The sequence below is a fragment of the Mastacembelus armatus genome, chromosome 4 (assembly GCF_900324485.2).
Source record: "Mastacembelus armatus chromosome 4, fMasArm1.2, whole genome shotgun sequence".
In the NCBI taxonomy this organism is placed as follows: domain Eukaryota; kingdom Metazoa; phylum Chordata; class Actinopteri; order Synbranchiformes; family Mastacembelidae; genus Mastacembelus; species Mastacembelus armatus.
Window position 1 is genome coordinate 371403 of NC_046636.1, and position 26593 is coordinate 397995.

A 26593-nucleotide genomic window follows, 5' to 3' on the forward strand; every position below is an offset into this window, starting at 1 on the left:
GGCCACTCCCTCACTGTCAGGCCCAACACTGTTGATGGGTCAAAGAACAGGAAATGCTTTTATTTTTGAAGGACGTGGATCTGCAGAGACCACGAGAATATTAAAAACGAAAGCTCATTATTACTAATACAGGAGCTGGTACAGAACTAGAACTGTCTCTTCGTCATCGTCTCTTTTTTCAGTCAAACAAGGAACCACTGAGGAACTATGAAAAACAGAAACTGCACAAGTCTGAACAGTTTCATATTTGGTATTTTTACTGAACAACAGCAACAATAACAACAAATTTAAATTTGGTTTAGATTGGACTTTTGCTGCACGGGGGCAGGAGGGTCTGTGCTGTCCTATACTGCCCAGGCTGCACTGTGGTGGAACAAGTATCAATAACAGGGTCTAAATTACTTCAAATAAACAAACAAAACTGATGAGAAAAGTTCTTATGGTACTGGGACTGATCTGTAGCTACTTTACATACAGTGAGATCAGTCCAGGGGTTTCCAACCTCGGCCCCCGGCCCCTGCAGAGGGTCACAGATAAATGTGGTCCTGTGGTTCAGATTGGGGGGGCACTGCGTGGACTGAGGTTTGTTGATTATTGGAAATGTTACAACAAACGTTCAGAGTTTTCAGAGCAGATCAGAGTGAGTGTCGAGCGGGACGCTCGAGGATCTCTGCACAAAGTTCTCAGGGAATTCTGGGAGTGATGGCGTGTGATTGGTGGAGCATGTCCGCCGCTGACAGCCAGGACAATGTGTGGCGGGGCAATGATCGACCAAGTAGAACTAATCCACCCCCTCGACTCAACCCTGCAGACCCTCCAGACCCCCCGGTGGTTCTGCAGGAGCACAAAGACCTGAACCCAGATTTCCCCTCAGACTCAAACACTGAACGTCCCACAACATATTGAATCAATTCAAATTTCTGTATTTATCTTTATTATTTTACTGCTGAGGGTTAGTACCTATCAAAACCATTTTGACTATGTATGTTTAAAACGATTTTATTTTGTTACATAAACACAATATTTTATTATTTTTGAATGTATTAAACATATTTCAAAACTATTCACCATCTCTCTATTTACAGTTTGATGTTTTTAACGTCTAGAAATATTTAGCATTTATAGATATTTGTATTAACTGTCATTTTTTATACAAAAGTATTTTTAAAAATAAATAAAAATAATATTTATATTATATATAACATTGCATTTATTTCAATAGTAACATTATTATTATCATTTTCTAACTATTATATAATTTTAATAAATTTGAAATAAATAATTTTAATTTTTAGGAAAATGTTTTATATACTGCTGCAAGAGTATAATAAAAAATATTGTTTTTTCAAGTATTACTATTTTTCATGCATGAAAACAACCAACCTGCTTTAAAAAGGTGGGAATATTTTTAAGAAATCAAACTAAATATTTTATACTAGTTGAGTCTTAAAAAACATAATAAATATGTTGTGTTTATTACTTTATTATATCAACACCAAACAAAATAAAAATAAACATTTATAATAAAGTATATATATATATATATAATAAATACATTTGCAGGACTTTATATGATGCAGTAAATATTTAAATCCATTGATTTCAGTTTCTGATGATTTTTCAGGTTCATTCTTATTATTTCTGAAATTTTACTCTTTAATGCAAAATGTTCCTTTAAAAGTCAAAGTCTGAAAAATAAATTTAGTACGTGCAGCCGTGCGACACTTTACAGCAATTATTGTCATAACTCATTAATCTGGTTATTTTATTTTTTTCCCATTTCAGAAGCTGGAACCAGTTCACATTTTTTCTTCAAAACAACTTCGGCCATTAAATTGTTCTAAATAAATTTAATTTCAATTGCAATTATTTTGAGTTCGGCTGTAAAATCTGAGCTTTTGTCCTGCAAACTTTGACCTTTACAATCAGTCACTTTATGTTTTTTATTGTTTATTTAGTGCCAGTTGTGTTTTAGGAATAATCACAACGACCTGGATCAGACTGGGGCAGAATTTGATTTGGGCCTGAAATGTGTCGCAAGTTGTGAAGAATATGAAGCAGAGTGAAGAGCGAACACGTTGACACTCCTGGATTTTCCAAAAATAAGGCGCAGCCGGGCAAGGGTTCAGGTTTCAGCAAATCAAATGCCGTCGACCTCTGACCTTTAACACACACGCTTGCACACACACACCTCCCCCAGCTTGGATTCAGTCTGAAACTTTGTTTAAACTTTATTAAAAAGCAGCAGAAACACAAAATCTGATGTTGTGGCTGTGATGTTGGAAACTGGACGCACTAGTTTCATGTTTTATTGAGAACCAGAGAAATTCTCTTTTGCCACATTTTCCCAGTTCCAGTGTTTTTTTTCTTCCCGTGTTCGTTCCCAGTGAAAAACAAAGATTGTCTTGACTTTGGAAAGTGCAGCTGAGAAAACAGGACAGAGCAAAGTCCTGGAAATGCTCAGGAAGATGGAAAATGTGAAGCCGTCTCCTGCTGATGAAGACTGTGATATGAAAATTAGTAGGCAGACCACAGTGAGTTCTCTCGCTGCCAGTTTAAATGGCGGAGTCCAGGTGAGGAGAGTAATTATGTTCAGACTCAACAAAGGAGACGAGGTCAGACAGGTCTTTGTGTCTGTTCAGGTCCAGCAAATTCCAGATCAGGTCTTATTATTATCAGGTCTCTTCTGATGTGGGCTGACTGAATGCCGGACCAGTCTGTTTTCTTTGCTCATGTCTGGTGTATGAACGACCTCATTGGCACGAACGTCCTCACAACGATGCCACTGAACTAAAATTTGTCCACTATCCACAGAAGGTTGAGCACATGTGGTCTGAGTGTGTGTTATGTCCACAGTAGCAGACACACACACCCTCAGTCAGGAGTTCATGTTTCAAACAGCAGCATCCAGATATTCTGACAGATGTTCACGGCTCGCACTGGGACGGACTTCTGTCCCTCAGGACTCGCTCTGGTTTAATCTTCTGGCCCCTGACTCGAACCTAAACCTGGTTAAACCTGATGCTAAAAGAAATCGAGGAATTTATGGACAGTTAAATTATTTTCTGTGAACAATCAGATGAAAATGAAACGTCTTCATTTTTACTCACAAATATGAAAAGAATTATCAACCTGGTTGAGAGTTAAGATTATGACACTTTTCATACAATGTAAATTTCATTTTTGTCATTTCTGGGGCTACAGACAAACGTCTGGGTCAGTTTGGACGTTGCACAGCAGAAACCAAGTTGTTTCTATTTAACTCTAATTCAGCCTTATATTTTTTTTAATCGAAAAATTTAAATTAGACATTCGAAAGACAATCAGTTCATTCTTTTCAGAGAAACCTACAACGTACAGTGTGTCAGGTCTCGGGCTGATCAATATAACTGCTTATGTGATCTGTCAGTTTTGATCAATGTCTTATCACACTTGTTCATACAACACAGACCTTGAAGCCTAATTTCCTCCAGTGTCTCAATGTTTAAACTGATGGAGCATTAATTCTCTCAAACCATCCTGTGACTGTGACTGATGACCTTCGACCTAAACGTCCTGTGTGTGTCTCTGATGATTTAAGCTGTTGTTTGCTAACGAGGCACGGATGGTTGTGATTGGTTGATTAGTTTAATGAGGAGAAACGAGACTAATGATCCTGAGTCGAGGGACGAGCTGCGGCACTGTTTCTGTTTCTCTTTATGAGGCTCCAGAGAGCTGTGGCTGGTGTGTGTGTTAGTGTGTAGTGTCTCGTAGGGGGTTTGGTGTAGCAGGTGGGATCTATGTACCTGGCTAGGGGCGGGGCTTGGATGTTGTGAAACAACATCTCTTGCATCAGTTTGAATTATGTTGAATTTTTCTCTGTTCTTGATGCGGCTCTTTAGGAGCCGATTATATTTTTTACAAAATGATGCTGAGTAGTTGTACACAGCTCATAGTCCAAGTGGCCGCAAAGATTAAAGAGAAAATATAATCTCTGAGAGGAGACAGACAAGGACAGGCAGAGGCTTTTTCCAGGAGCTCTTCAGAGGCTTGATTTGGACAAAATGCAAACATGTAGACGTGTCACAGTGCACGAGTGTCCTCATGGTGCAAGTATGTCCTCACGGTGCAGAGGTGTCCTCGCGGTACAGGGTGTCCTCGCGGTGCAGGGTGTCCTCACGGTGCAGGTATGTCCTCGCGGTGCAGGGTTTCCTCGCGGTGCAGGGTGTCCTCACAGTGCAGGTATGTCCTCGCGGTTCAGGGTGTCCTCGCGGTGCAGCGTGTCCTCGCGGTACAGGGTGTCCTCACGGTGCAGGTATGTCCTCGTGGTGCAGGGTGTCCTCGCGGGGCAGGCTGTCCTCGCGGTGCAGGGTGTCCTCGCGGTTCAGGGTGTCCTCGCGGTGCAGCGTGTCCTCGCGGTGCAGGGTGTCCTCGCGGGGCAGGGTGTCCTCACGGTGCAGGGTGTCTTCACGGTGCAGGGTGTCTTCACGATACAGGGATGCCTTCATGTCGATAAACTAAAATTTGTCACCTATCAACAGAGGGACAGTACAGACTGTCTTTTTGACTGGCAGCTCTGATAGGGCCTCCTCTGGTTGCCCAGGCAACTTCGTCCTGCTTCAGTAGCTTGTCTGAATTGGTTAGAACTGTCTGCCAATCAAACACACAGCCCATGTCTTCCACCTCCCAGTCAGACACATGCTCTTCATCTTCTCATCCTCTACATCACCACACTTCCTTCCACTTTTCCTCCTCAAATTAAAATTCTGCTGTCATCTTCATCCTGTTCCTCTTCATCACTGTCTATTGTTTTCATAGCAAACAGTTTCCCGCTGCTTCCAACCTTGATGCTAAGCTAGGCTAAACTCCTGTCTCTTTATGTCTGTACTGGGCACACCGAGTTGAAATTGTCTTGACGGATTGATGTTTCAGATTTATTATTTATTTCAAATCGATTCGACCACATGAAAACACTGAGAACCACAAAACACCAACGTGCGATTCTGTGGCTGTTCACATACTCAATAAATTTTGATTTGAAAACCAGGCTTCAAGATCAATCACGTATCTGTCAGCACTTTGAAAACAGTCTGAGACTCAGAATGTCTCATCTTTCTATTCATATTATTATTTCAGTATATGTATTTGTCACATTAAAACTCTTGTAGAACATGTACTATGTCAAATAAAATGATTCAACTATAAATGCTCCCCCACCCGAGTCAGCACAGCTACTGCCAAGAGTTGATCTGAGACAATGGAGGGATGAGGGTCTCAGTATAGACCGAAGTGAAGTGAGTCTAAACCGTCTAAAAGCAGAGGACGTTGATAATTCCTGGGTTTTGTGCAGCAGAAGTGTGAAGCACTGTGGCACTGAGCCAGCCACAGGCCGGACTCAGTCGAAGTGATAAAGATGCTGCCAGCTGGCAGGAGAGACCTGCCAATCCTTGTCTGGAGGGCCTGAAATCTTCTGGAGACAGGGGCCATGCACATGCGCATTGATGTGCAAAACCTTTCCTGAGCAAATGCTTTCCAGGACCTTGTCTTGTCCTTTTACAGAGTCTGTTTTAGTGACAGCACCTGGGTTTGCACTGTGCACAATCAAAACCCCTTTTCCAGGCTGGTTTTTCTGTGTTATCTTTAAGAAAGCTTTATTATTCCAGGTTTTTCAGGTCATGGTCCCCTGTCAAACCTCCTGAGCCCTCTTCTGTTGGTCCATCATGACTTGGATTTACACACATGCACATTCAAGGACCACTTGTTGTTTCTAGGACTGTTTTCAGCTGTGAGCCGTGTTTCGTGCCCATACAACCTGAGCGAGTCCACAGTAGAGTTGACCTTCCTCCTCCTCCTCTTCCTCCCGCTTACAACAAGATGATTGACAGGACTAAAGATAATAGAGGGCCCGGCGGGGTCCTGGGGCCAACAAGGGTCACATGACCCACATGAGGGGAGGGGAGGGGTCATTGTGTGTTGTGACAGGGTTCACCCTCTCACAAAGCAGCAGCAGCAGCCTCCTATTGTTTGTGTTGTTTCTGTCTGGGTGTGGGTGGGGGGTGGGCAGGATGGGTGAGGCGGCGATATAGGCTAGGTGGAGCCAGGGGGTTGATTGACAGGTGGCAGATACCCAAGTCCTCTTTTACAACTCATTCTTCTCTGGGTTTGTGGGGAGGTTATATGGAGCTAAGCTAGGCTAACAGTTTCCATCTGCTTTCAGTGTTTGTGTTGAGCTAGGCTAACCACAGATCAGTGTTACAGAGCTGTACCCGTACACCGTGATTTATACACACACACACACACACACACACACACACGCACCAGGTGTGTGGAGTTTAGCATATTATGCTGTAGAAACTACAGACAACGACTTAGTCCACATCCGAGGCCTGAGTGTCCTGCTGTTTCCATCAGTTCTGCTGTTTGTGTGTTTGTTGTCTGTCAGGGACATGTATCAGCAAGTGACCTAGATCTGATCTGAGAACATCTGATTTGGTCTGTTCACACTGTGGGAACATCAGGACTGAGATAGTGCAGCTGAGACGTGGATGCAGACAAAGAAACTAGAGTCATGTTTCCATGGCCACGTGGCTGCTGACTGGGTGTGACACGTTCAGTTAACGTGACCCTCACTCTGAAAATCACACCACTCAGAACAGCTACTGTGCACAGATGCAAAACCAGAAACGTACAGTTTTACACTTTGAAACAACCTTTTCCACAGAGTTACTGATAATTTGAGTCAGTTCACGACCAGGTTTCATCTCCTCCAGGTGAATTTGGATTCATGCGTCTCTGAAGAAACACAAACGTTTACTCAGACGTATGTGGAGAAGGGTGTTAAGGGTAACCATGGGTGCTGATATACACATTCCCCTAACCTTCAGGGTGTGTTGGGCAGACCTGTTTGTTCAGTAAGCTGATTGGTTAAAAGACTAAAAGGTAGAAGGAGCAACTGGAAGAGCAGCTAGATTGCAGTTAGACTGCTCCCTTCAGGTTGGGAGTGAGTTGACACGAGGATCAGTGCAGCGTCAGCAGTACTGGAGCCTTTGTACGGACCGTTGTGGTGAAGTGGGTTCGGACCCTGAAGTGACGCTTGAATAGTTCCAACCGTCACCACTGGTCATGAGACTTGGGCAGTGAAAGACTGAGAAATAAACATAAGCAGCTGAAATGAGTTTCCTGCATAGGGTGGCTGGGCTTTACAGGCGGGCTGAGGAGGTGGACATCCAGAAGAAACTCAGAGTAGAGCTGCTGCTTCTTTGTGCAGAATGAAGGCATCTGATCACTGCAGGTTTTCTGGGCAGGTCCAGTTTGTCAGAGGCTCCTGAACAGTGCCAGAATACGTGGAGAGATTATACATCCCCTCTGGCCTGGGACTGACTCTGGTCAATCAGGAGGAGCTGGAAAACATCCCTGGGGACAGTGAAGTCTGAACTGCTCTACTGACCCTGCCCAACCCGGAGCTCCTGTGACCCGACCCTGGATAAGTTGCAGGAGGCCGATGGATGGATGCTTTAAACCTAAATTCCTCTTCAAGGTGTTTAAATTTACTGCCAGTCTTGTTCTGGTTCTGTCTCGGGATTTATGTCACATTAAAACCAACTATAAAAGACACATGCAAACGTCTCTGAATGTGTCCGATGTATGTTCCCTTAAATCTGGCCTCAGTCTTACTTTCCACCGGTGGCTGCCTTTCACTCGTATTGTTCCCCAGGCTGTTTCATAGCTCCTGCTGCTCTCACATGCAATGCAGGGAGTGGATGGAGGTTTCTCTTTACAAAAACAAAAACTCTGCGTGTGTGTGTGTGTGTTCAGCCGGCAGGATCAGGTGTTCGGACAGCAGATCAGATAGTTTTGTCTTGTAGCTTGTAGCTTCTTGTCTGAACCTGGAGGAAACACTGTGGGTATTGTAGCTGGTCCTGTCAGGGCAGAGTCAGGTTACAGTAACACACACAGCAACACAATGCACTGCAGAGTATCTCCACAGGGCATCGATCACCTGACTGTGGGACAGAAATAATGAAGCTGCTGCTCTGGGAAAATCCTGCTCATGCTGGTCAGAGATAATTTAATAAGATGTTCCTGAGGCAAAACCGTGATGGAAATTAAAAACAAATCTTCACCTGTGTAGACTTGGTTAATCACAGCTCTATTCAACTTTTAGTTCAAGCTCTTCATCCAATATTCAGGTTCTCTTGTTTCTTTCTGGTCCTGATTTGGTCTCGTAGTCTCTGGGTTTTTTTTGGCCCCTGGTTGGAAGAGTTTTTCCACCTGGGCAGAATAAACCTGGTTCACGTTAACACTGTGCTGATTGTGTCTGAGCAGATCTGAACATTAATCTGTCATCTGGTCCATTTTCATCGCTGCAGAGAATCCGCGCTGTGTCCGCTCTGTCAGGTCTGACGAATGACCTCGACCCGTCCTCGTCCACACAAGACCTGGATCTAATCCACCTGACCTTCAGAGACCTGCACAGATTAAACAGTAAATCACAGAGAGCCGTGGTGGGAGCTGTGAAATCAATGTCCTCTGAGCAGAGAGAGATTCACTGCAGCTGCTGCAGAAACACAACAAATGTGTGAGAAATGACAGCAGAGGAAGCATCTTCGCTGTTCACACCTGCTGAGTTTCTGTCAGTTTCAGCTTCCTGTTCTGTGGACTCCTGGATCAGTTCAAATGGTGGATTTGTCACCAAAGAAAGGAGAAAACGGGGGTTGTTGTCCAGCTGTGAGTGTCATCAGAAAACACTGAACTGCTCTTTGGATCACGATGCTCGAGTCTAAACTTGTTTACGGAGCAGCAGCTGTGAAGTGACTGGTCAGGTTTAAAGGTTCAGACTGTAAAAACCTCCAGCAACAGAATCAGCTCAGCACAGTGTGTGTGTGTGTGTGTGTGTGTGTGTGTGTGTGTGTGTGTGTGTTAGTGAGTCCAAATCCCATCCAGAGACTGACAGCGCCAATGAATGTGGTGTCTCAGCATAATGTGTGTGAGTCCAGAACCTGGTTTAGCTTATTTATCTTCAGTGTGAATATGGAACGACAGAGTTTCATCCAAACATATTCTGAGATGTCTGGATGTTAGTTCGGTTCCTTCTACAGAGATGGGATGGCTGTTCTTTATTGGCACAGTGTATGTTTGTGACTTTAGAGTTGATGTTACCTGGCAATAACAGCTTGATTTATTTTAGGAGGTCTGTACCAGCTGCACAAATGAATCTGTGCTGCTTGGTGATGTTCAGCTTTCATTCCAGTGCAGTTAAACAGAAATCCCATCTCCTGTGTTAATGCTCAGTCTCTGCGGAGGCTCTCATCCATCTGTGCTCAGGCTAAGTGCTGGTGGTGAACCCGGTCACCCTGCGGCCTGCTGGGATGGACGGGGAGCCTCCCTCCATTAAAGAAATGAGTGATGATGTGAGCGTGGAGAGGACAGAGTTCAGTGAATGCACCGCTGGCTCTCAGCTCTTAGTCACTCGATCCCTCAGCTAACTGAGTTAGCCGCCACTTTGCTAATGGAGTTAGACAAGACGAAGAGGGCGAGGCGGAGGAGACGCTGCTCCATCTGTCCTCCCTCAGCATCAGTTTTCATCCACGCCTTTTCTTTGAGTCTTTAGGTAACAGTGAATACTTTTAGATACAAAAGTCCAGTTTTGGTCAGTGACATAAATGTTTGTCCTGTGTGTGAACATTTTTGTCTCTTACTAGGCTACAACCACCTCCCTCTTTGTTGTTGTTGTTACCATGGCTACAACCATCTCCACCTTTGTTGTTGTTGTTACCATGGCTACAACCATTTCTATCCTTCTTGTGTACAGTTACCATGACTACAACCATCTCCATCCTTGTGTACAGTTACCATGGCTACAACCGCTTCCACCTTTGGTGTGTACAGTTACCATGGCTACAACCACCTCCACCTTTGTTGTGTACAGTTACCATGGTTACAGGTGAGCTCGGGAGCTGGGCAGATGACATTTTGTGCCCAAGTGGAGCTTCCTTGTCTACATGTGGACTCAGGGTGACAATGAGGGAAGATTTCAGATTGACTCCTTAGTATTCAGCCAGTGTTTCTGTATGTAAATCCAGCAGAATCACTTTCACTTACTGTGTGTTTCATTTCAGTCCAGTAAACAGTGAATCATCCCATCACTCCCCGGCCCCTCCTCTGTCAAACACCTTTTTTCTTGTTAAATGGGAGTGAAGCTGTGATTAAGCGCCATGGTTCGGCCAATCAGATGCACCGTGAGAAACCAAATCAGTCAGTCCAAGCCTCATTACTAAAATCCAAATTAGCTCTGCTGATTGGACGATTGGGATGAAGTATTGTGACTAACAGTGTTGTGGTTCTGTTGGTTTGCATGAATATTCAGAGACAGATGAAGTCTGATGAGCTTGTTTTGGCTGAATGGAGGGAGGTGTTGCTGTGTTCAATTACATTATGGAAATGACAGACACAAACCCTTTTCCCTGATTCACCGACATGTTTTACATCAGTCACGAGAAACTTTATTTTACTGCATTGCTCTGGTTTCAGTGAAAAAAAGCTGTTTCCTAAACCACAGATTGTTAATCCATCTATTACTGGCTACAAACTCACGTCCTAATGCTTTATCAATTTATTATGAGCCGTCAATAAGAAGGCAGCAGTCAGAATGAGCAGGAGGCAGAAATCAGCTTTTATTTTATATTGACACCAGTTTCCCTGAAACCTTCACAGAAACCAGCTTTTTATTTCTCAGAAAGTGACGGAGCTGAAATGGTTAAAGCTCTAAACACATCGACAACAGCATTTTTCTTTTTCATTCGGTCTTTGGGGGGACAGTTTCAGACCTGCTGAGTGTTTCAGACTGTGGAGTGAAACAGTCATAGCCCAGAGCTTGGCCTGCAGGGACTCGCCTGCTCTTCAGGTGGACGCTGGCTTTCACTTCCAGGGCCTCCCTGGCGGGTGGGGTTGTGATGACAACAGCTGTGTGTTAATGTTTTTGCAGTGTCGGCCTCATTAGTGTGTGTGTCTCTGTGGAGCTGAGCTGTGAAACCAGCTGTCCCCGTTGACAGAGCTGCTGTCAGTGCACGCAGATCCAGCCTCAGATCGGCAGACACACAACATCAACACGCTTTTCCGAGGAAACACAATCAGCTGATGTTGTTTCCTGGTAAATTCATGTGTTTGTCCAAACAGTCAGACAGTCAGAGTAAAAACATGCCAGCCCTGAATCCCTGCGTACGGACACGCCGGTGAAAAAGTCCCAGGAAACAAAATGAAACAATCAGTGTTGGATTTTCTTTTTCCTAGACGCAGCAGGTCACTGAGGAAGGTCTTAGTCGTCATGATGTCCAAGTTGGACTTTCACTGGAAAGAGTTTCCAAAGAGCTGTGTGCACAGGCCATGCAGAGGAAAGGTCACTGTTGAGGAGCTGACACACATCAGGCTGTTTTAAAGCAGGGAGGTCTGGCTCTTTAGTGCAGGACCCATGATGGTTTCATGTGTCAACTTCTGTCATCACCATTAAAAAGTGTTAAAGCTGAATTAAAGCTCCCTCTGCTGGTAGAACCTGGTGTAAGTGACCTGAGGACCCTTGGTCCAAACTGAAGAGGCCTGTTCCCAGTGAGCTGCTGACAGGAAGTGGGTCCAGCCGTGGTTCCGACCTCAATCTCTAATACAACCTGATTGATTGATAATGAAAATGAGCATGTTGTTCAGCTGACCCTACGCTGCTGTGTCTCCATTTATTTATTTGGGTTTGCAAATTTGTGAACTGGGCCTCAGATGGAGTGACTTCATCTCTGGGCAGTAAACAAAGGCCAACACTAAAAGCCTTTTCTGCTCCCTCCCCTCCGCAGGTTTTTCCAGGACGACTACACGGTGGAGGTGGCGATCAACGACTACCTGGACATCTACTGCCCGCACTATGACGTGCCGCAGCTGGCCGAGCGCATGGAGCACTACGTGCTGTACATGGTGAACTACGACGGGTACACCACCTGCGACCACCGCCGGAAGGGCTTCAAACGCTGGGAATGCAACCGGCCCCAGAGTCCCAACGGGCCGCTCAAGTTCTCCGAGAAGTTCCAGCTATTCACACCCTTCAGCCTGGGCTTCGAGTTCCGGCCGGGACACGAGTACTACTACATCTGTGAGTACTGCTGAGCTTTCCTAGTACATCTGTGAGTACTGCTGAGCTTTCCTAGTACTACTACATCTGTGAGTACTTTCCTAGTACCTGAACCTGCGTGTGTGTTTTGAGTGTGTCTCTGTACATCTGTGTGTTAGTGACGAGCTGATCAGGAATGTTGTTGAAATGTGATCAGCTATTGATTCGTGTGTTTCCTCTGCAGCGTCTCCACATGCGACCCTGGCTGGGAAACCGTGTCTGAAGCTCAAAGTCTACGTCAAACCGGCCAGTGAGTCCGTTGTGTCCCATCAGCACAGGAACCAGCACAGGAAGCAGCAGCCGGGCTTTACGTGACGTCCTCACGGCGTAAAGGGACGTTGTGTTGTCAAACTGTGCGTTTAAAAAGTGTTGTTCTACACACGTGCACAGATTGAAATGTGAAGCGTTTACGCCGTGAAGAAACGTCACCTGAAGTCTGTGCTGCGTCTGCAGGTGTGAACGGAGGCTGCTGATTGGCTGCTGACTCCTGAATGACTTACACTGAGTTTAGGGCAAATTCAGGAGGAGCTTTTATTGTGAAAGAAAGATTCCAGTTCATGTGAGCAGGTTCTGACATCAATATCTTAGTGTGTAATTTAGCTGGAACCAACAGACAAAATGAGTAAAACCATGAAGAGTTTTATCAGTGTGAAGGGGCTCCGATGAAAATCTCTGACGTCTCAGGAAATGTTTCTCCCTGATGGAACAGTGTACGTGTCAGGCAGCAGCAGAGGGAGTGTGAAGCCTCCCAGCTGTCACCGTGAAGGTGCTGGACTCCAACTGTCGCTGCGAGAGCGCGGTGCTGTGGTGACGCTGGAGTTCACACTGAGCTCTGCGGCTGTGGAGGTGGATCCGCTGCACATTGACACCACAGAAAAAAAATCAATCCTCCTGTTACTAATCTGACTCTTTCACAATAAAGGCTCTTTCTGCAACAAAATAAATTAGAAAACCATTTTAAAAGAGATTCACAATAAGAGAATAAGGAAGGAATCTCATATAACTGGTTGTTTGCACATTAATTTAAAAGAATGTTCCTGCAGGGAACGATTTAATGCTTTGGGAATAACAGTATGAAATTATAAAATCTGTCTTCAAAAGGTTAAATAATTAGTTAAATAATTAAAGAAGATAGTAAACGCTGCTCCTGACTATTTATTAATCAGCTTTATTAATCTGTATCCAGTGTTTATGAAGCTGTGATGATGAATCCAGATAAACTCGTGTTTGGGATGTTTATTTATCCATTTATCAGCAGTTTCTTAATAAATGTCCCAAACAGATAAATAATAATTAATGCAGCTCACAGACTAATTAACATCAGAATAGATGAATAGATGTGATTTAAAGATTAATAAACAATAAACATCACAAACAGACCAACTCAACTTTTGCAGTATTTATTACTGATTAGTTCACATGAAGTTTATTAAAACTTTGGCAGCTTAGTCACAACAATTATTCTTTTATTAATCTGTCTTCTGGCAGGGAGATTCATAAAACATGCAAACAATTCATAAACCTCAGGAGCAAACCATCCATCCATCATCTAGACCCCCTTAGTCCTAACCAGGGTCACAGGGATCAGCTGGAGCCTATCCCAGCTCTCTTTGGGTGAAAGGCAGGGGTCCACCCTGGACAGGTCCCCAGTCCATCACAGGCAAACTAATAAACATCACAAAATGTCTGAAAGGTTCATTCATGGTTGAAAACTTTATTAGTTTGAATAAACTGTTTACAAACAAACATTTGATCTGATCCGATCGGCCTTGTGGTGTTTGCTCCTCAGGTTTAATTGTTTCAACATTAAAAACTGTCGGGAGCACAACAGACGCAGAAAACTGGCAAAGGATTAATAGATTTGTCCCAAACTCTGAGTTCATCTGTTGTGTTCCTAATGTTCAGTAACTTTCTTATGAGGAGATAATCTGATAAATGGTTTGCAGAGTCATGAACAGATTGAAACAGCCCATGTGCTGTTCATTAATCCGCAGAGTAAAGAAATTCAGCTCTCAGATGTCAAATCGTTGCCTGATCACCTCCTCCTCCGTCTCTTGCAGATGATTCGGTGTACGAGTCTCCGGAGCCCTTTCTGACAGACGACACCACCGGCGGCTGCAGCCTCGCCGTGCCTCGCCTCTCGCCGTTCACCGCCATGTTGCTCGCCCTCCTCCTCGTCCTCCTCCACACCTCCTCATAGCACCTCCTCCTCCCTGGCAACCCACCTGTGCTCCCTCTCTGACCTCTGACCTTCATCCAAACGGCAGTCAGCGGCTCGGCCGATCCCACTGGCAGGGGAGTCTGTGGAAGATGTGTCTGTTTAAAGTCCAATAAAGACCAGAGACGGAGTCGACTGACGCAGTTTTAACAAAGAGTTTCAGTTCAGAGCCAAAATTTCTGAAACAAACTGAGGACGAGCAGTTTGAGCTGTTTACTCCAAATCTACCCGCAGTCCCACAGGAGGACTGTTTTAATAGAAACCTGATTATATGCATGAGTTAGTATTCTGTTAACACGATAAAATAAATAATCTTTGTATAGGTACACAAGATAAACATTTGATGCAAATTAAAGGTGATATTTTCATGTTCTATATTTATACAGAGTGAATAGATTTTTTTATCATGTGTAAAATATAAAAACAAGCAAACAGGTAAAATCATGTGCACAAAATAAATTAATACATTTTCTAATACACGGCACATGTTATATCTAAAACCTAAATCCAAATAATTAACTGTCACACTTTGGGGATATGTCACAAACATTTGAATGCATTCTCTCAACTTTCAGATGTTTCCATTCGTGTGAAAACAGACTGGAAATCATTCAGCATGAAGACGTGTCAGTGCGTCTCCTGATTTCAGGTCTGTATGTTCATGAATGGAAAACAGAAGGAGAATTTGACACCTGCTCCACAGGCTCTTAAATCATCCACTACTTAAATAGAACCACAAACTGAATCACAGTTAATTAACTAAATCAAATGAAGGCTTTTTGAATTTCACCCTAAAAGATTTGAGAGTTATATGAATTGTTTTTGCACAAGATATGATCAATCAATTATTAGAGCTCTGACTTCATAGGACTGTTCAGTCAGAATAAACCATTTGGAGTAAATCAGCTCGAACTTGCAAACAGACTAAATATGGGCCAGAACGAACAGATGATTTACAGCAGGAAATATCAGATGAGACATTTACCAGCTGCTGGAAACAGGTATTTGTACCGAGGACTCACCTGAGTGTGAAATGTGGCAGTTGATGGAGTCGGTTTGTCTGGATAAAAAGAAAACACATCAGGCTGGTTTCATCAACAGAACATGGACCTTCAGTCTACACCAGCAGAGAGTCCAGCTGAGCTCTGGTTACAGTGACAGAAACCAGCCACACAGGGTCAGTGTGCACACACATTCTCACTGATGGGCTCTGAAACTAGCCCGTCCAAGTTTTTGAGTCGTGGTTTAGTCCAAACCACCTGGATTAAATGGTTCTAAACTGGTTCAGTTCTCACATGAACATCCCTGAACGTCTTGTTTCATCTCAGTGTAGATTTGGCCAAAGTTAGACAGCAACGTATTATGTCCATTATCCGTCAGGACATGCAGCAACTATTTAATTATCATCTGAAATCCGTAACAGACATGAGCATCGATCTTTCCAGGGCCTGACGCGATTCAACAAGCTAAAGATGAGCTAGCTTAGCTTCTCAAGGTAAAAGTGAGCTAGCTTAGCTTCTCAAGCTGAAGGTGAGCTAGCTTAGCTTCTCAAACTAAAAGTGAGCTAGCTTAGCTCCTCAAGCTAAAGGTGAGCTAGCTTAGCTTCTCAAGCTAAAGGTGAGCTAGCATAGCGTCACAGACCTAAGGAACAAGCCCGTATAGCTTCTCAGGCTAACAGGATAAGCTAACATTTCCTTAGAGACACATGGGGTATGAGCTAGCTTAGCTTGACAAACTAAAGGTGAGCTAGCTTAGCTTCTCAAGCTGAAGGTGAGCTAGCTTAGCTTCTCAAACTAAAAGTGAGCTAGCTTAGCTCCTCAAGCTAAAGGTGAGCTAGCTTAGCTTCTCAAGCTAAAGGTGAGCTAGCATAGCGTCACAGACCTAAGGAACAAGCCCGTATAGCTTCTCAGGCTAACAGGATAAGCTAACATTTCCTTAGAGACACATGGGGTATGAGCTAGCTTAGCTTGACAAACTAAAGGTGAGCTAGCTTGACAAGCTATGGATGAGCTAGCTTAGCTTCAGCCACTGCAGGTTCATTGACAAGTTGGGCTAACATATCTGCACAGACATCAAGCTAGCTTAGCTTCTCAGGCTAATGGGATGAGCTAATAAAAGGAATAGTTGGCGACCCCGCAGCTTGTCAAGACTAAAATATGTTGTGGTTTGAGTTTTCACTCTCACAGAATCGACGTAAAGGCGAATAATTGTTCAGCCCGAATCCAAACTAAACGTCGTGGCTCATTTCTGTGAATGTAATGATCCCGTCAGTCGGTTGTCTGGACCACCTTCAGCCTTTCATTTCTGTAAATCTGCCAAAGACTTGTTTTGACTTTTATTGAAGGGGGTAGGGGGTCACTTTTTTTCTAAGTACTTTTGTTGTACAAATAAAAACGAATGTTATGTGCAAAATTAAACGAACCGATCAGAAATGGCCTTTTTTCCACTGGTGCTGAATTTGTAGTGACTGAGAAACAGCGACACCGTGTGGTCGAGGTGACCTATTCATCAATCAACCATTTTTTGCCATCCCTCCTGCTGATGGATGGGAGCATGTCTTTGTGTGGACGAGCAGGGCATGCTGGGAAATGCAGTATATCTAACGAACGCACTGTGATGGAGGACGACGATGGTGTAGCACTTGGAACTAAAGTTTTTAATTTTCTGTTTGTGCCATTTGTCGTTTGTAAAAATGCAGGAGGAAAATCTGATGTTTGTTGTTGTTGATGTAGTTTTACTCCCATTTTGTTCCTGCTTGCATCACGTTGCATTCTGGTCCGTGTAGTCCTGTGTGTTCCGGTGCAGTTGATGAACAATAATTCGGTGGGTTTTACAGTTTGTCATTCTTTCGTGTCGTTTTCCGTGTGGATCGAATCCATTTTTGAAAGGTAAGATGGAAAAACTATAGAAAAATGTTCTGTTGGTGGGTTTTTTTTGTTGTGTCTGGTTTACAGTATCTCTGAGCTCATACTCAAAATGTTTTTCTACATTAAAATGAATGCATAATCTATTCTTTGAAAGAAAAATGTTTTGTATATTTTCTTATTGGATGCTTATAAGGTTCTGTGTAAAAATACGTTTGATTGGCTGAAGAGCTAACGAGGGGTCAGAGGTCACTGGGCCTTTTCCTGCACTGCATGAGCAGGAGAAATAAAATACATTTACTACATTTACTGAATTTACTTTGAAGATTTCTGAAAGGAAATGTTAAAAAAATGTATGGATCTGTGTTTGAGAAATTCACCACCAATAAACAAATTTCACTAAAACTAATTTTGCATTTTGTTCCATTTGTCAAGAAAATATTTTGATTTTTTTGTCGTAGTTATTAAAATATTTTTTGTACTAACAAAATTTTTTCAAAGATGCTGAAACCGAAAGTTTGTGTTTTACTTTTTGTGTTTTTGGAGAGATTCACTTAGTTACCAATTTATTAGGAACACCTGACCATGTTTTTTTTTTTTTTGCATTTTATTTTTGCTTTTTCTGAAATACTGCCTTTTATTTTGAAGCTCATCATGACTTTTTAATGTAAAATTTAATGTGAAAGCTAACCAGTAACCACAGCTGTCATACAAAGGTAGTGCACTAAAAGAGTAAAAATATTTTAAAATTATAATTAAATAATTAAAAGAAAAATACCCTTTTCTTTTATTAACACTTCCAGACTGTGACATCTTCTCCTCTGTCTGATTCCTGCTAACCCCTCAGTCTGGAGATAAACACAGCTGAGCATCTTCCTGATCCCACCAATCAGGACTCATTCATCTGTGTCTTACATCATTAGGAGCAAGGATGCTGCCTTCATCATCATCATCATCTTTCAGGGGAGTCCAGTGAGAAGCTGCGACTCTGTCCACACAAACATTTACACACCAACACTGGTTTGACTCAAATTTGGGTCAGTTCAACTGACTGGTTCCTGCTGGTCCTGGTGCTCCAACACAAATAAAATACAATCCTGTGCATGAATGAATTTCTGATTCTGAACAGCCATTATTTCCAGGTGATATGATAAATATTTCTCCGCATCTTTTCTAGGGCTGAACAACATCTGTCAACCACTTGAGTCAGGTTTCAGAGAAAGCCACAGTCTGAACGTGCTGAGACAAAGGGCTGCTGTCGATGGGCCCCGTTAGTTCCGCTCTTTATTATTCATTTCTGTTATTAATCCATTTAAGTCAAGGTGCCTCGTCACTCCAGTGTGTACTGTAACCTGAGACAAACCTGATCACCAGCGTCTCTTCATCCACGAACCGCGGGTCAAACAGCGAGACGGTTACAGGAAGTGTGCATGAATGCTGTTGCCATGGATACGCCTCATCTGAGCTCAGTCTGGTCAACCCAAAGTGCCGCAATGATCAGATCAGGATGTTCCTTATCACAGATTCTGTGTTTGAAGTGTTTTTGTACAGAAATCTGTGTCTGACTGCAGAAACTCTCGCAGACTGTTTGTGTGGGTTTGAAGGGTTCACTGGGACTCTGTTCTTTCCTTCAGTATCAGTAAAGTTTTCCAAAAGATCTGACAGGCCTCAGGGATCAGCTGTCGAAAACAACCTGCAGCAAGTGAAAAGGCCACGAGGAGAAAACTTTGAGTGGTCATTTGAAAAGTGATGGAGAGAAGAAAGAATGGTTTCTCCTTTTCACCACAGACGCCACAGACCTGGATCTGAGCTGTTTACACTGAGTCACAGTGACACCTGCTGTCAGATCCTCACATGCACACTCAACCTCCTGCAGACTCATTGTCCACTCATCGCAAAAATAAACTGTTTTTACCAAAGTCTGAGCAAACCGCTCGGCTCAACATGCTAAAACAAAAATGAAGTTTCCATTAATCCATTTCAGATTTTTATCAGATTTCCTCTGAAACAACCTGCAAACCCGTGACAACTGATGACTGCATCACTGCTTTCTTTCCTGAAACTAAAGCTAATATCTATTATCTAATATCTATACTTCATTTTTACCATCATTCAGTATATGCATCTATTTAAATCTCGTCTTAAGACCATAAGTTTGTTATTCATTTGAGTTGATCTTTGCTTTGGCTCCATTTGGTCAGAATTATCACAGTATCTGTTCATTTCATCTCCACATCTGCACAAACCACTTTGCTGCTGAATAACAACCTGAGGGTCTCATTGACATCAGGCCTGGAAACAAACTCAGGACATTTACTCAAGTTCTGTACCTCAGTCCACTTCTGAGGTATTTCTGCTTTACCTGATTATTTGCATTTTGTGCTACTTCATCCCTGGACTTTATTTCATAAACAAATCCTGCACCTTTTACTGTACTACAGCAAAGACACACCTTTCCCTCAGCCTGAACACATCTTCACTTTCATTTCCCAGCAAACATGAACTGACTAAACTGAAATTAGAAGTATATAAGGTAGTTAACGTCAGCTACCCAGCGGTATATAAAGTACTTCAAATTAGAAGTATACAAGGTAGTTAACGTCAGCTACCCAGCGGTATATAAAGTACTTCAAATTAGAAGTATACAAGGTAGGTAACGTCAGCTACCCAGCGGTACATAAAGTACTTCAAATTAGAAGTATATAAGGTAGTTAACGTCAGCTACCCAGCGGTACATAAAGTACTTCGAATTAGAAGTATATAAGGTAGTTAACGTCAGCTACCCAGCAGTATATAAAGTACTTCAAATTAGAAGTATATAAGGTAGTTAAGGTCAGCTACCCAGCGGTATATAAAGTACTTCAAATTAGAAGTATATAAGGTAGTTAACGTCAGCTACCCAGCGGTATATAAAGTACTTCAAATTAGAAGTATATAAGGTAGTTAACGTCAGCTACCCAGCGGTACATAAAGTACTTCGAATTAGAAGTATATAAGGTAGTTAACGTCAGCTACCCAGCGGTACATAAAGTACTTCGAATTAGAAGTATATAAGGTAGTTAACGTCAGCTACCCAGCGGTACATAAAGTACTTCGAATTAGAAGTATATAAGGTAATTAACGTCAGCTACCCAGCGGTACATAAAGTACTTCGAATTAGAAGTATATAAGGTAGTTAACGTCAGCTACCCAGCGGTACATAAAGTACTTCGAATTAGAAGTATATAAGGTAGTTAACGTCAGCTACCCAGCGGTACATAAAGTACTTCGAATTAGAAGTATATAAGGTAGTTAACGTCAGCTACCCAGCGGTACATAAAGTACTTCGAATTAGAAGTATATAAGGTAGTTAACGTCAGCTACCCAGCGGTACATAAAGTACTTCGAATTAGAAGTATATGAGGTAGTCAACGTCAGCTACCCAGCGGTACATAAAGTACTTCGAATTAGAAGTATATGAGGTAATTAACGTCAGCTACCCAGCGGTACATAAAGTACTTCGAATTAGAAGTATATGAGGTAATTAACGTCAGCTACCCAGCGGTACATAAAGTACTTCGAATTAGAAGTACATGAGGTAGTTAACGTCAGCTACCCAGCGGTACATAAAGTACTTCGAATTAGAAGTACATAAGGTAGTTAACGTCAGCTACCCAGCGGTACATAAAGTACTTCGAATTAGAAGTACATAAGGTAGTTAACGTCAGGTACCCAGCGGTACATAAAGTACTTCAAATTAGAAGTATATGAGGTAGTTAACGTCAGCTACCCAGCAGTACATAAAGTACTTCGAATTAGAAGTACATAAGGTAGTTAACGTCAGCTACCCAGCAGTACATAAAGTACTTCGAATTAGAAGTACATAAGGTAGTTAACGTCAGGTACCCAGCGGTATATAAAGTACTTCAAATGGGCCATTCTGCACAATGTCTACTTTTACTTTGGATACTTCAAGTACATTTAGATGATGGTACTTTTGGACTTTTACTGCAGTAACTCTTTAAATGCAGGACTTTTACTCTGTGGTATTTCTACTGTTACTGCAGTAAAGTGTCTGAGTACTTCTCTACCTCTGATTTACTTCCCAGGTGAAGGTTTGAAGTGATTTTCTACAAAGAGACAAAAGCAGCAAAACAAGTTCACCAAGACACAAAATAACAAACTTGCACCATATATATATACATGTATACACACACACACACACACATATATATATATATATATATATATATGTATATATACACATAACACATATATATGTATATATGTATATATATACATATATATAGAGGGAGAGACATTTAAAAGCAGAGACATCAGAAATGCAAAATGGACACAAAGATTGGAAACAAGCCCTAAAAAGAAACTTTGAACTAGCTCCAAGCATCTTTCAGTCTTGGGTTTAACAGCAGATTCATATAAACATAAAGAACAAACATCAAAAACACAAAAAAGTAAAACACAAACTTTGAGTTTCAGGGTCTGCTCCAGTTTTACACTTAGTTTGCTTTTGTTGTTTTAAGGCGGAGGTTTACCACACCTTCTTATATAAGCATGAACCAGGAAGAATTTTCCACCTATTTGACTTTCACCTTCGTTTTCTCATACGTTTCTCTTTCCAGACTCCACCCAGCGGATAAAAGCCGATCAGCAGCCAGAGCAGAGCAGGTACAGGTGGGACTGACGCCTGAGAGGACGCTGCCTGTGGCTGGTTAGCACCACAGCATTTCATTAACCAGGACATCAAGACATAAACAGAGGAACTGTCCAGAAATGTACCCGACACCTATCGGTCGATGTACGTACATCTCCTTAAAATATTCGATAGAGCAGAACCGGTTTCCTTCATTGCACTGAATTTGTTTTTAGACGTTTACTCTGGATGTGTTTGTTTTGTGCAGCCAGACAAATGTCCAACATGAGCAGGGGGAGAAACAGCAGAAACTGGAGACGTGACAATCAGAGACTGAGTCGAGGTAACAAACACAAACTGCCAGTGACTTCCTGCACAGTAACACTGCTCACCTCACCAGGTGAAGCCTTTGAAGCTGGAGCCGGAATTACAGGTGTGCCAAGAACATGATTAACAGATGTTAACGCGGCCAGTGTACTAACTTACAGTACCAACATTACAGGTTATATCAGCCTCAGTCAGTGACACACTGTTCCCCCGTAACGTCCATGTATCCGCATCATATTGTCCCAGATGTGACCTACACATATGTACAGTGTTACAAAGACGCTGTCCTTTAAAATACTGAGCTTTAATATGTTTCCCTCCACAGCTCTGAGCCAGGAAATACTGACACCTAAGAGACGCCTGCTGAAGATGATTGTGTCAAATCTGCAGCCTCTGGAAATCACAGAACATACAGATTTTCAGTGTTTTGTTGAAACACTAAAGCCAGCTGTTCAAATCCCTGCGAGCCCTCGGATGAGCTCACTGCTTCTCAGCGTTTTCCAGGAACAGGAGACGGAGCTGCGTGGTGTCTTGAATTCTGTTGATGACATTGTGCTAACGTGTGAGTTGTGGTCTTCGAGACGTGAAGAGTCCTATCTGACGGTAGGCTGCCATTTTGTGGACACCCGTGGGAAACTCAAGTCCTACATGCTCAAAACCACCAGCCTGTTTGCAGACACATCAGCAGCCAACGTTAAGAATCAGCTGACTGATGTCATGGACGCTTGGGGCGTGAGAGAAAAGGTCCACACTGTCATCCGAGCCGGCATACCTCAGCTGAAGGACATAAAATCAAAGTGGACACACATACCTTGTTTTGCTGACACCCTGAATGTGGTGTTTAAGGATCTGAGGAGCGACGACGAGCTGTCGAATGTTCTCAGGAAGTGCCAGAACATCATCAGGTTCTTTAAGCACAATTCAGAAGCTGACAGGAGGTTCAGAGAGCTTCAACACCAGCTGGCTTTGAACCAAGATGAGCTGATCATGAACTCCGGGGATCAGTGGCTCACCTGGCTGCACATGCTTGAACGACTGCAGCAACAGTACCGGGCCATGGTGATGGTGTTGGACGACAGAGGCAGGTCTGATTTAATCCTAAATGAAAACGATAAAAAGAAACAGAAGAATCTCATATCGGCTCTGAAACCTCTGGAGGAGGCCACTTCCAAGATGAAAACACAAGGATTCGAGAGCATCTCAAACATTTTGCCACTGCTGAAGACTCTCATGAACAAACTTGGAGAAGAAAGCAAAAACAATGAGGTTGCCCAGAAATTACTGACAAAATGTAAAAAAGAGTTTGGAGATGTCGACAATCATCGGCTGGCCCCCATCACATTCCTCGACCCAAGGTTCAAAAGAGATCTGGGTCAACTAAACACAAGCCAAGCGAAAACTGAAATAACCACGGGGGTCACTGCTCAAGGAGCTATCTCTTCCTCCATAAGAGGTGCACTGAGCAGATACATGAGCTATGAACCTGCTGAAGGAAACTCCAACCCTTTGGCCTGGTGGAGGCTCATAGGAAACGACAAGTTTGGTGAACTAAGCAGGTTTGCTCTGAAGAAACTTGGGGTGGTCTCGACTGCTGTGCCCTTGGACAGAGCCTTCTCCAGTGCAGGTGATCGTTTCTGCAGCCTCAGGAACTCCATCGAGCCAGAAAACCTCAACATGGTCCTGTTCCTCAACAGCAACTGGTCTGCATAGTCTTAGATAGAAATCCTGGTTCCCTTTAAGCTGAGAATAATAACTTTCTGTAGGCGTCCATGCCAGTTCCACAGTCCTCTAGATACTCTGACCACAGACTGCTGTTTTCATTTGGTCACATTAAATATGTGACAGATCTCAGAAACCACCAAATTCCAGTGGGTTGTCAGTCCAGCTGAAGTTGACCTCTGATCCCAACGTGACGTCTGTTATGTCATAAACTGGAGGCAAATGATCCCACAGGTGTGTGGACCTGTGACCTGTGGTCCACACACCTGTGGTCCTCAATCGGCTCTGAATGGTCCAGTCCTGTACGTCTCAGAGAACCTGATCTTCATCTCAGTTAAACCTGTAACTTGTTTTGTAATTTATTTAGAAATGAAATGAAAGTTCCTCCTGTTTGTTCTGTCTGTGGTTTTTAGTGCATCTTTGAATTATTCCAAAAACCCTTTTTCATAAAACCTTATTTCTCTTTAATGGATGTTGGTTTGTTTTATTTATCTGAATGTTCGTGCTAAATAAATAAAGGTTTTAAATCTGCTGCCCTCAAATATCAAAACTGTGGCATCTGTACTTTCTCAGGACTTTGTGTATCTGCTGTGTTTGAAATACTCCAATAAAACCTCAAGTGTGAAAAACTGTAAACAAACTGTAAAAAGTAGTTTTGCAGTCTCTGGACATTTGTATTTTGTGTCTGACAGCTGGAGACACTTTTCATCCATTTCCTGTCCAGTGGGAACTACAAACCTGTGAGATCTTTCCCAGTTTATAAAGTACTAATGGTGAAGGAAACAGGTCTGGGTCGTGACGGGGGAGGGAGGGAGGAGGTGACGCCGGAAAACACGACTCCTGCAGCGGCCGGAGGGGGGAGGCGGACCCCGCAGGTCTCTGGGGTGCTTCCTGGGACCCCCGACCCCCCAGGGACTTTCTACGTTGAATGGGCTGTCATTGTTATTGAGGTCTCCATGGAAACGACGCGTCACGACCCGCACAGCTTGGGGGGGGGACGACGCTATAAAAGTGGCGGCGCACACGGACACTGACGTTTAACCTGCGGGACTCAAACCTGTCTGCTGTTCCGGAGCCGCTCAGCCAGACCCACATGATTCAGCACGACGCCGCGCGGCACCCGCACACACGCTCCAGGTGAGAACATGGTCCCGGACCGTAGACCGGGACTCGTCAGGCCACCTCTAATGAAACGCGGGGACATCACCTGCAGGGACAGAAACACCTGAATGAATGTGAGGAGCCGAGTCTACAGGAGAACAGAGACCCGGTTTATCAGGAACCACATGTTCCGTCATCGGACGTTCTAATGGGCGCAGGGTGCAGATCCACACAGCTGGAAACATCTGCACCGACACAGACAGAGGCCTTCAGTCACTTTCAATGACTGTTTCTGCCTGTTTCTATTTTTGACTGACTGCCTGTTTCTGACTGTCTGTGTCTGTTTCTGACTGTCTCTGACTGCCTGTTTCTGACTGTCTCTGACTGCCTGTTTCTGACTGTCTGACTGTCTCTGACTGCCTGTTTCTGCCTGTTTCTGCAGCCGCCTGCATCGACACATCCTGATGAAACACAGCGCGGGGCCACATGGGAGCAGCCTCAGTGACGGTGCGACACCTTTACCTTTTAAAACCAGTGAAACCAGTGACGTAAACTCTGAGTCTGTTTAGAGCAGTTTTACTGCAGCTTCTTTGCTGTCTGAGCATGTTACTGGTACCACTACTTTTACTACTACTAATACTACGAATCCTACTAATAGTACTAATAGTAGCCTACAACTACATTTCATTGATCGAGTGATGCCTGAGATGTTTCTGATCAGCAGGAGTTAAAACCTTTCAACTGACATTTCAACTGATTCATTGATTAGTTGGCAGCCACTTCCTGTCAGTCACTGAGTGTTAGCTCTTCTTCATGACTTTCAGCAGATGGACTCAGGTCCAGCTTCCTTTACTCGGCTGACCCCCCTCTCTGTTCCCAGGTCCTGGCCCTCAGGTCGTCCGCCGGATCTTCACCAACAGTCGGGAGCGCTGGCGGCAGCAGAACGTTAATGGAGCCTTTGCCGAGCTGCGCCGCCTCATCCCCACCCACCCCCCAGACAGGAAGCTGAGCAAAAATGAGATACTGCGCCTCGCCCTCAGGTACATTAACTTTCTGGATGGGATCCTGATGGAGCAGGACCTCAGGGGAGGGTCCTGGGGCCGTGCGGGGAGCCTGGAGGAGGAGGACGAGGCACAGGGCCCGCTGACGCCAAACGGCAGTTGTGAGAGTTTAGCGCATGCAGACTCTGACGATCCGATGGAGGAACCAGACTGTGAGCAGATCTCACAGACACCAGGACCAACGCTCTGGCTCAAAACATGGGCTCCAGGATCCAAGCCAGACGCTGAAAACTGCAGCGGCACGTTAGACCCTGTGTCTGGTGGTTTTATTTGGTGACGAGACAGGAGGTCCAGCACCAGATGTAGAGTTAGGACTCAGGACGGTTCCTGTGGCTCCCAGTTTAGATTTCGTTCCAGAGCCAAACAAATCTGTGACCGAAGTCTAGTTGAAAGTCTCCTACTGAAACGAAACACATTGGTCTGCAGTCTTTGGTCTGAATTCAGTTTTAAAGACCAAACAGTATTAACGTGATTCTTATTCTGTCTAAATGTTCGTTACATGAGACGGTTAAAATTAGTTTTGTTGCTGCACTTATTTCTGAA

General features: G+C 43.6%; 3 protein-coding genes across 3 annotated transcripts in view; all 3 read left to right on the forward strand.

The window, feature by feature from the left end:
* The window catches only part of efna2b (ephrin-A2b), a 33546-nt gene extending 18299 nt beyond the window's left edge, over nt 1-15247 (forward strand). The window contains exons 2-4 of the mRNA XM_026323734.2: nt 11817-12109; nt 12312-12377; nt 14188-15247. Coding sequence (XP_026179519.1) covers nt 11817-12109; nt 12312-12377; nt 14188-14327 — 499 coding nt within the window. The 3' untranslated portion in view covers nt 14328-15247. The remainder of the gene's footprint in view (nt 1-11816; nt 12110-12311; nt 12378-14187) is intronic.
* Nucleotides 15248-21818: 6571 nt separating this feature from the next.
* On the forward strand, nt 21819-24466 carry LOC113139923 (uncharacterized). The gene is made up of 3 exons (XM_026323554.2): nt 21819-22007; nt 22111-22185; nt 22495-24466. The coding sequence occupies exons 1-3, from the start codon at nt 21983-21985 to the stop codon at nt 23877-23879; spliced, it is 1485 nt and encodes a 494-aa protein (XP_026179339.1). The 5' UTR covers nt 21819-21982; the 3' UTR covers nt 23880-24466.
* A 192-nt stretch (nt 24467-24658) lies between these two features.
* Nucleotides 24659-26327, forward strand: LOC113139621 (T-cell acute lymphocytic leukemia protein 1 homolog). Its single transcript, XM_026322918.1, has 4 exons — nt 24659-24838; nt 24964-25025; nt 25432-25496; nt 25870-26327. Exons 1-4 carry the CDS (start codon nt 24659-24661, stop codon nt 26325-26327), a joined length of 765 nt encoding a protein of 254 aa, XP_026178703.1.
* Nucleotides 26328-26593: the final 266 nt, after the last annotated feature.

Excerpts from the sequence above, each read along its gene's own strand:
- LOC113139923 (XM_026323554.2), top strand. The coding sequence starts at position 21,983 with ATGTACCCGACACCTATCGGTCGAT. Across the intron at positions 22,008-22,110 it reads CCCGACACCTATCGGTCGAT|CCAGACAAATGTCCAACATG; the intron begins GTACGTACATCT and ends TGTTTTGTGCAG. Across the intron at positions 22,186-22,494 it reads CAATCAGAGACTGAGTCGAG|CTCTGAGCCAGGAAATACTG; the intron begins GTAACAAACACA and ends TTCCCTCCACAG.
- LOC113139621 (XM_026322918.1), top strand. The coding sequence starts at position 24,659 with ATGGTGAAGGAAACAGGTCTGGGTCGTGACGGGGGAGGGAGGGAGGAG. Across the intron at positions 24,839-24,963 it reads GGGCTGTCATTGTTATTGAG|CCGCTCAGCCAGACCCACAT; the intron begins GTCTCCATGGAA and ends GCTGTTCCGGAG. Across the intron at positions 25,026-25,431 it reads CACCCGCACACACGCTCCAG|CCGCCTGCATCGACACATCC; the intron begins GTGAGAACATGG and ends CTGTTTCTGCAG.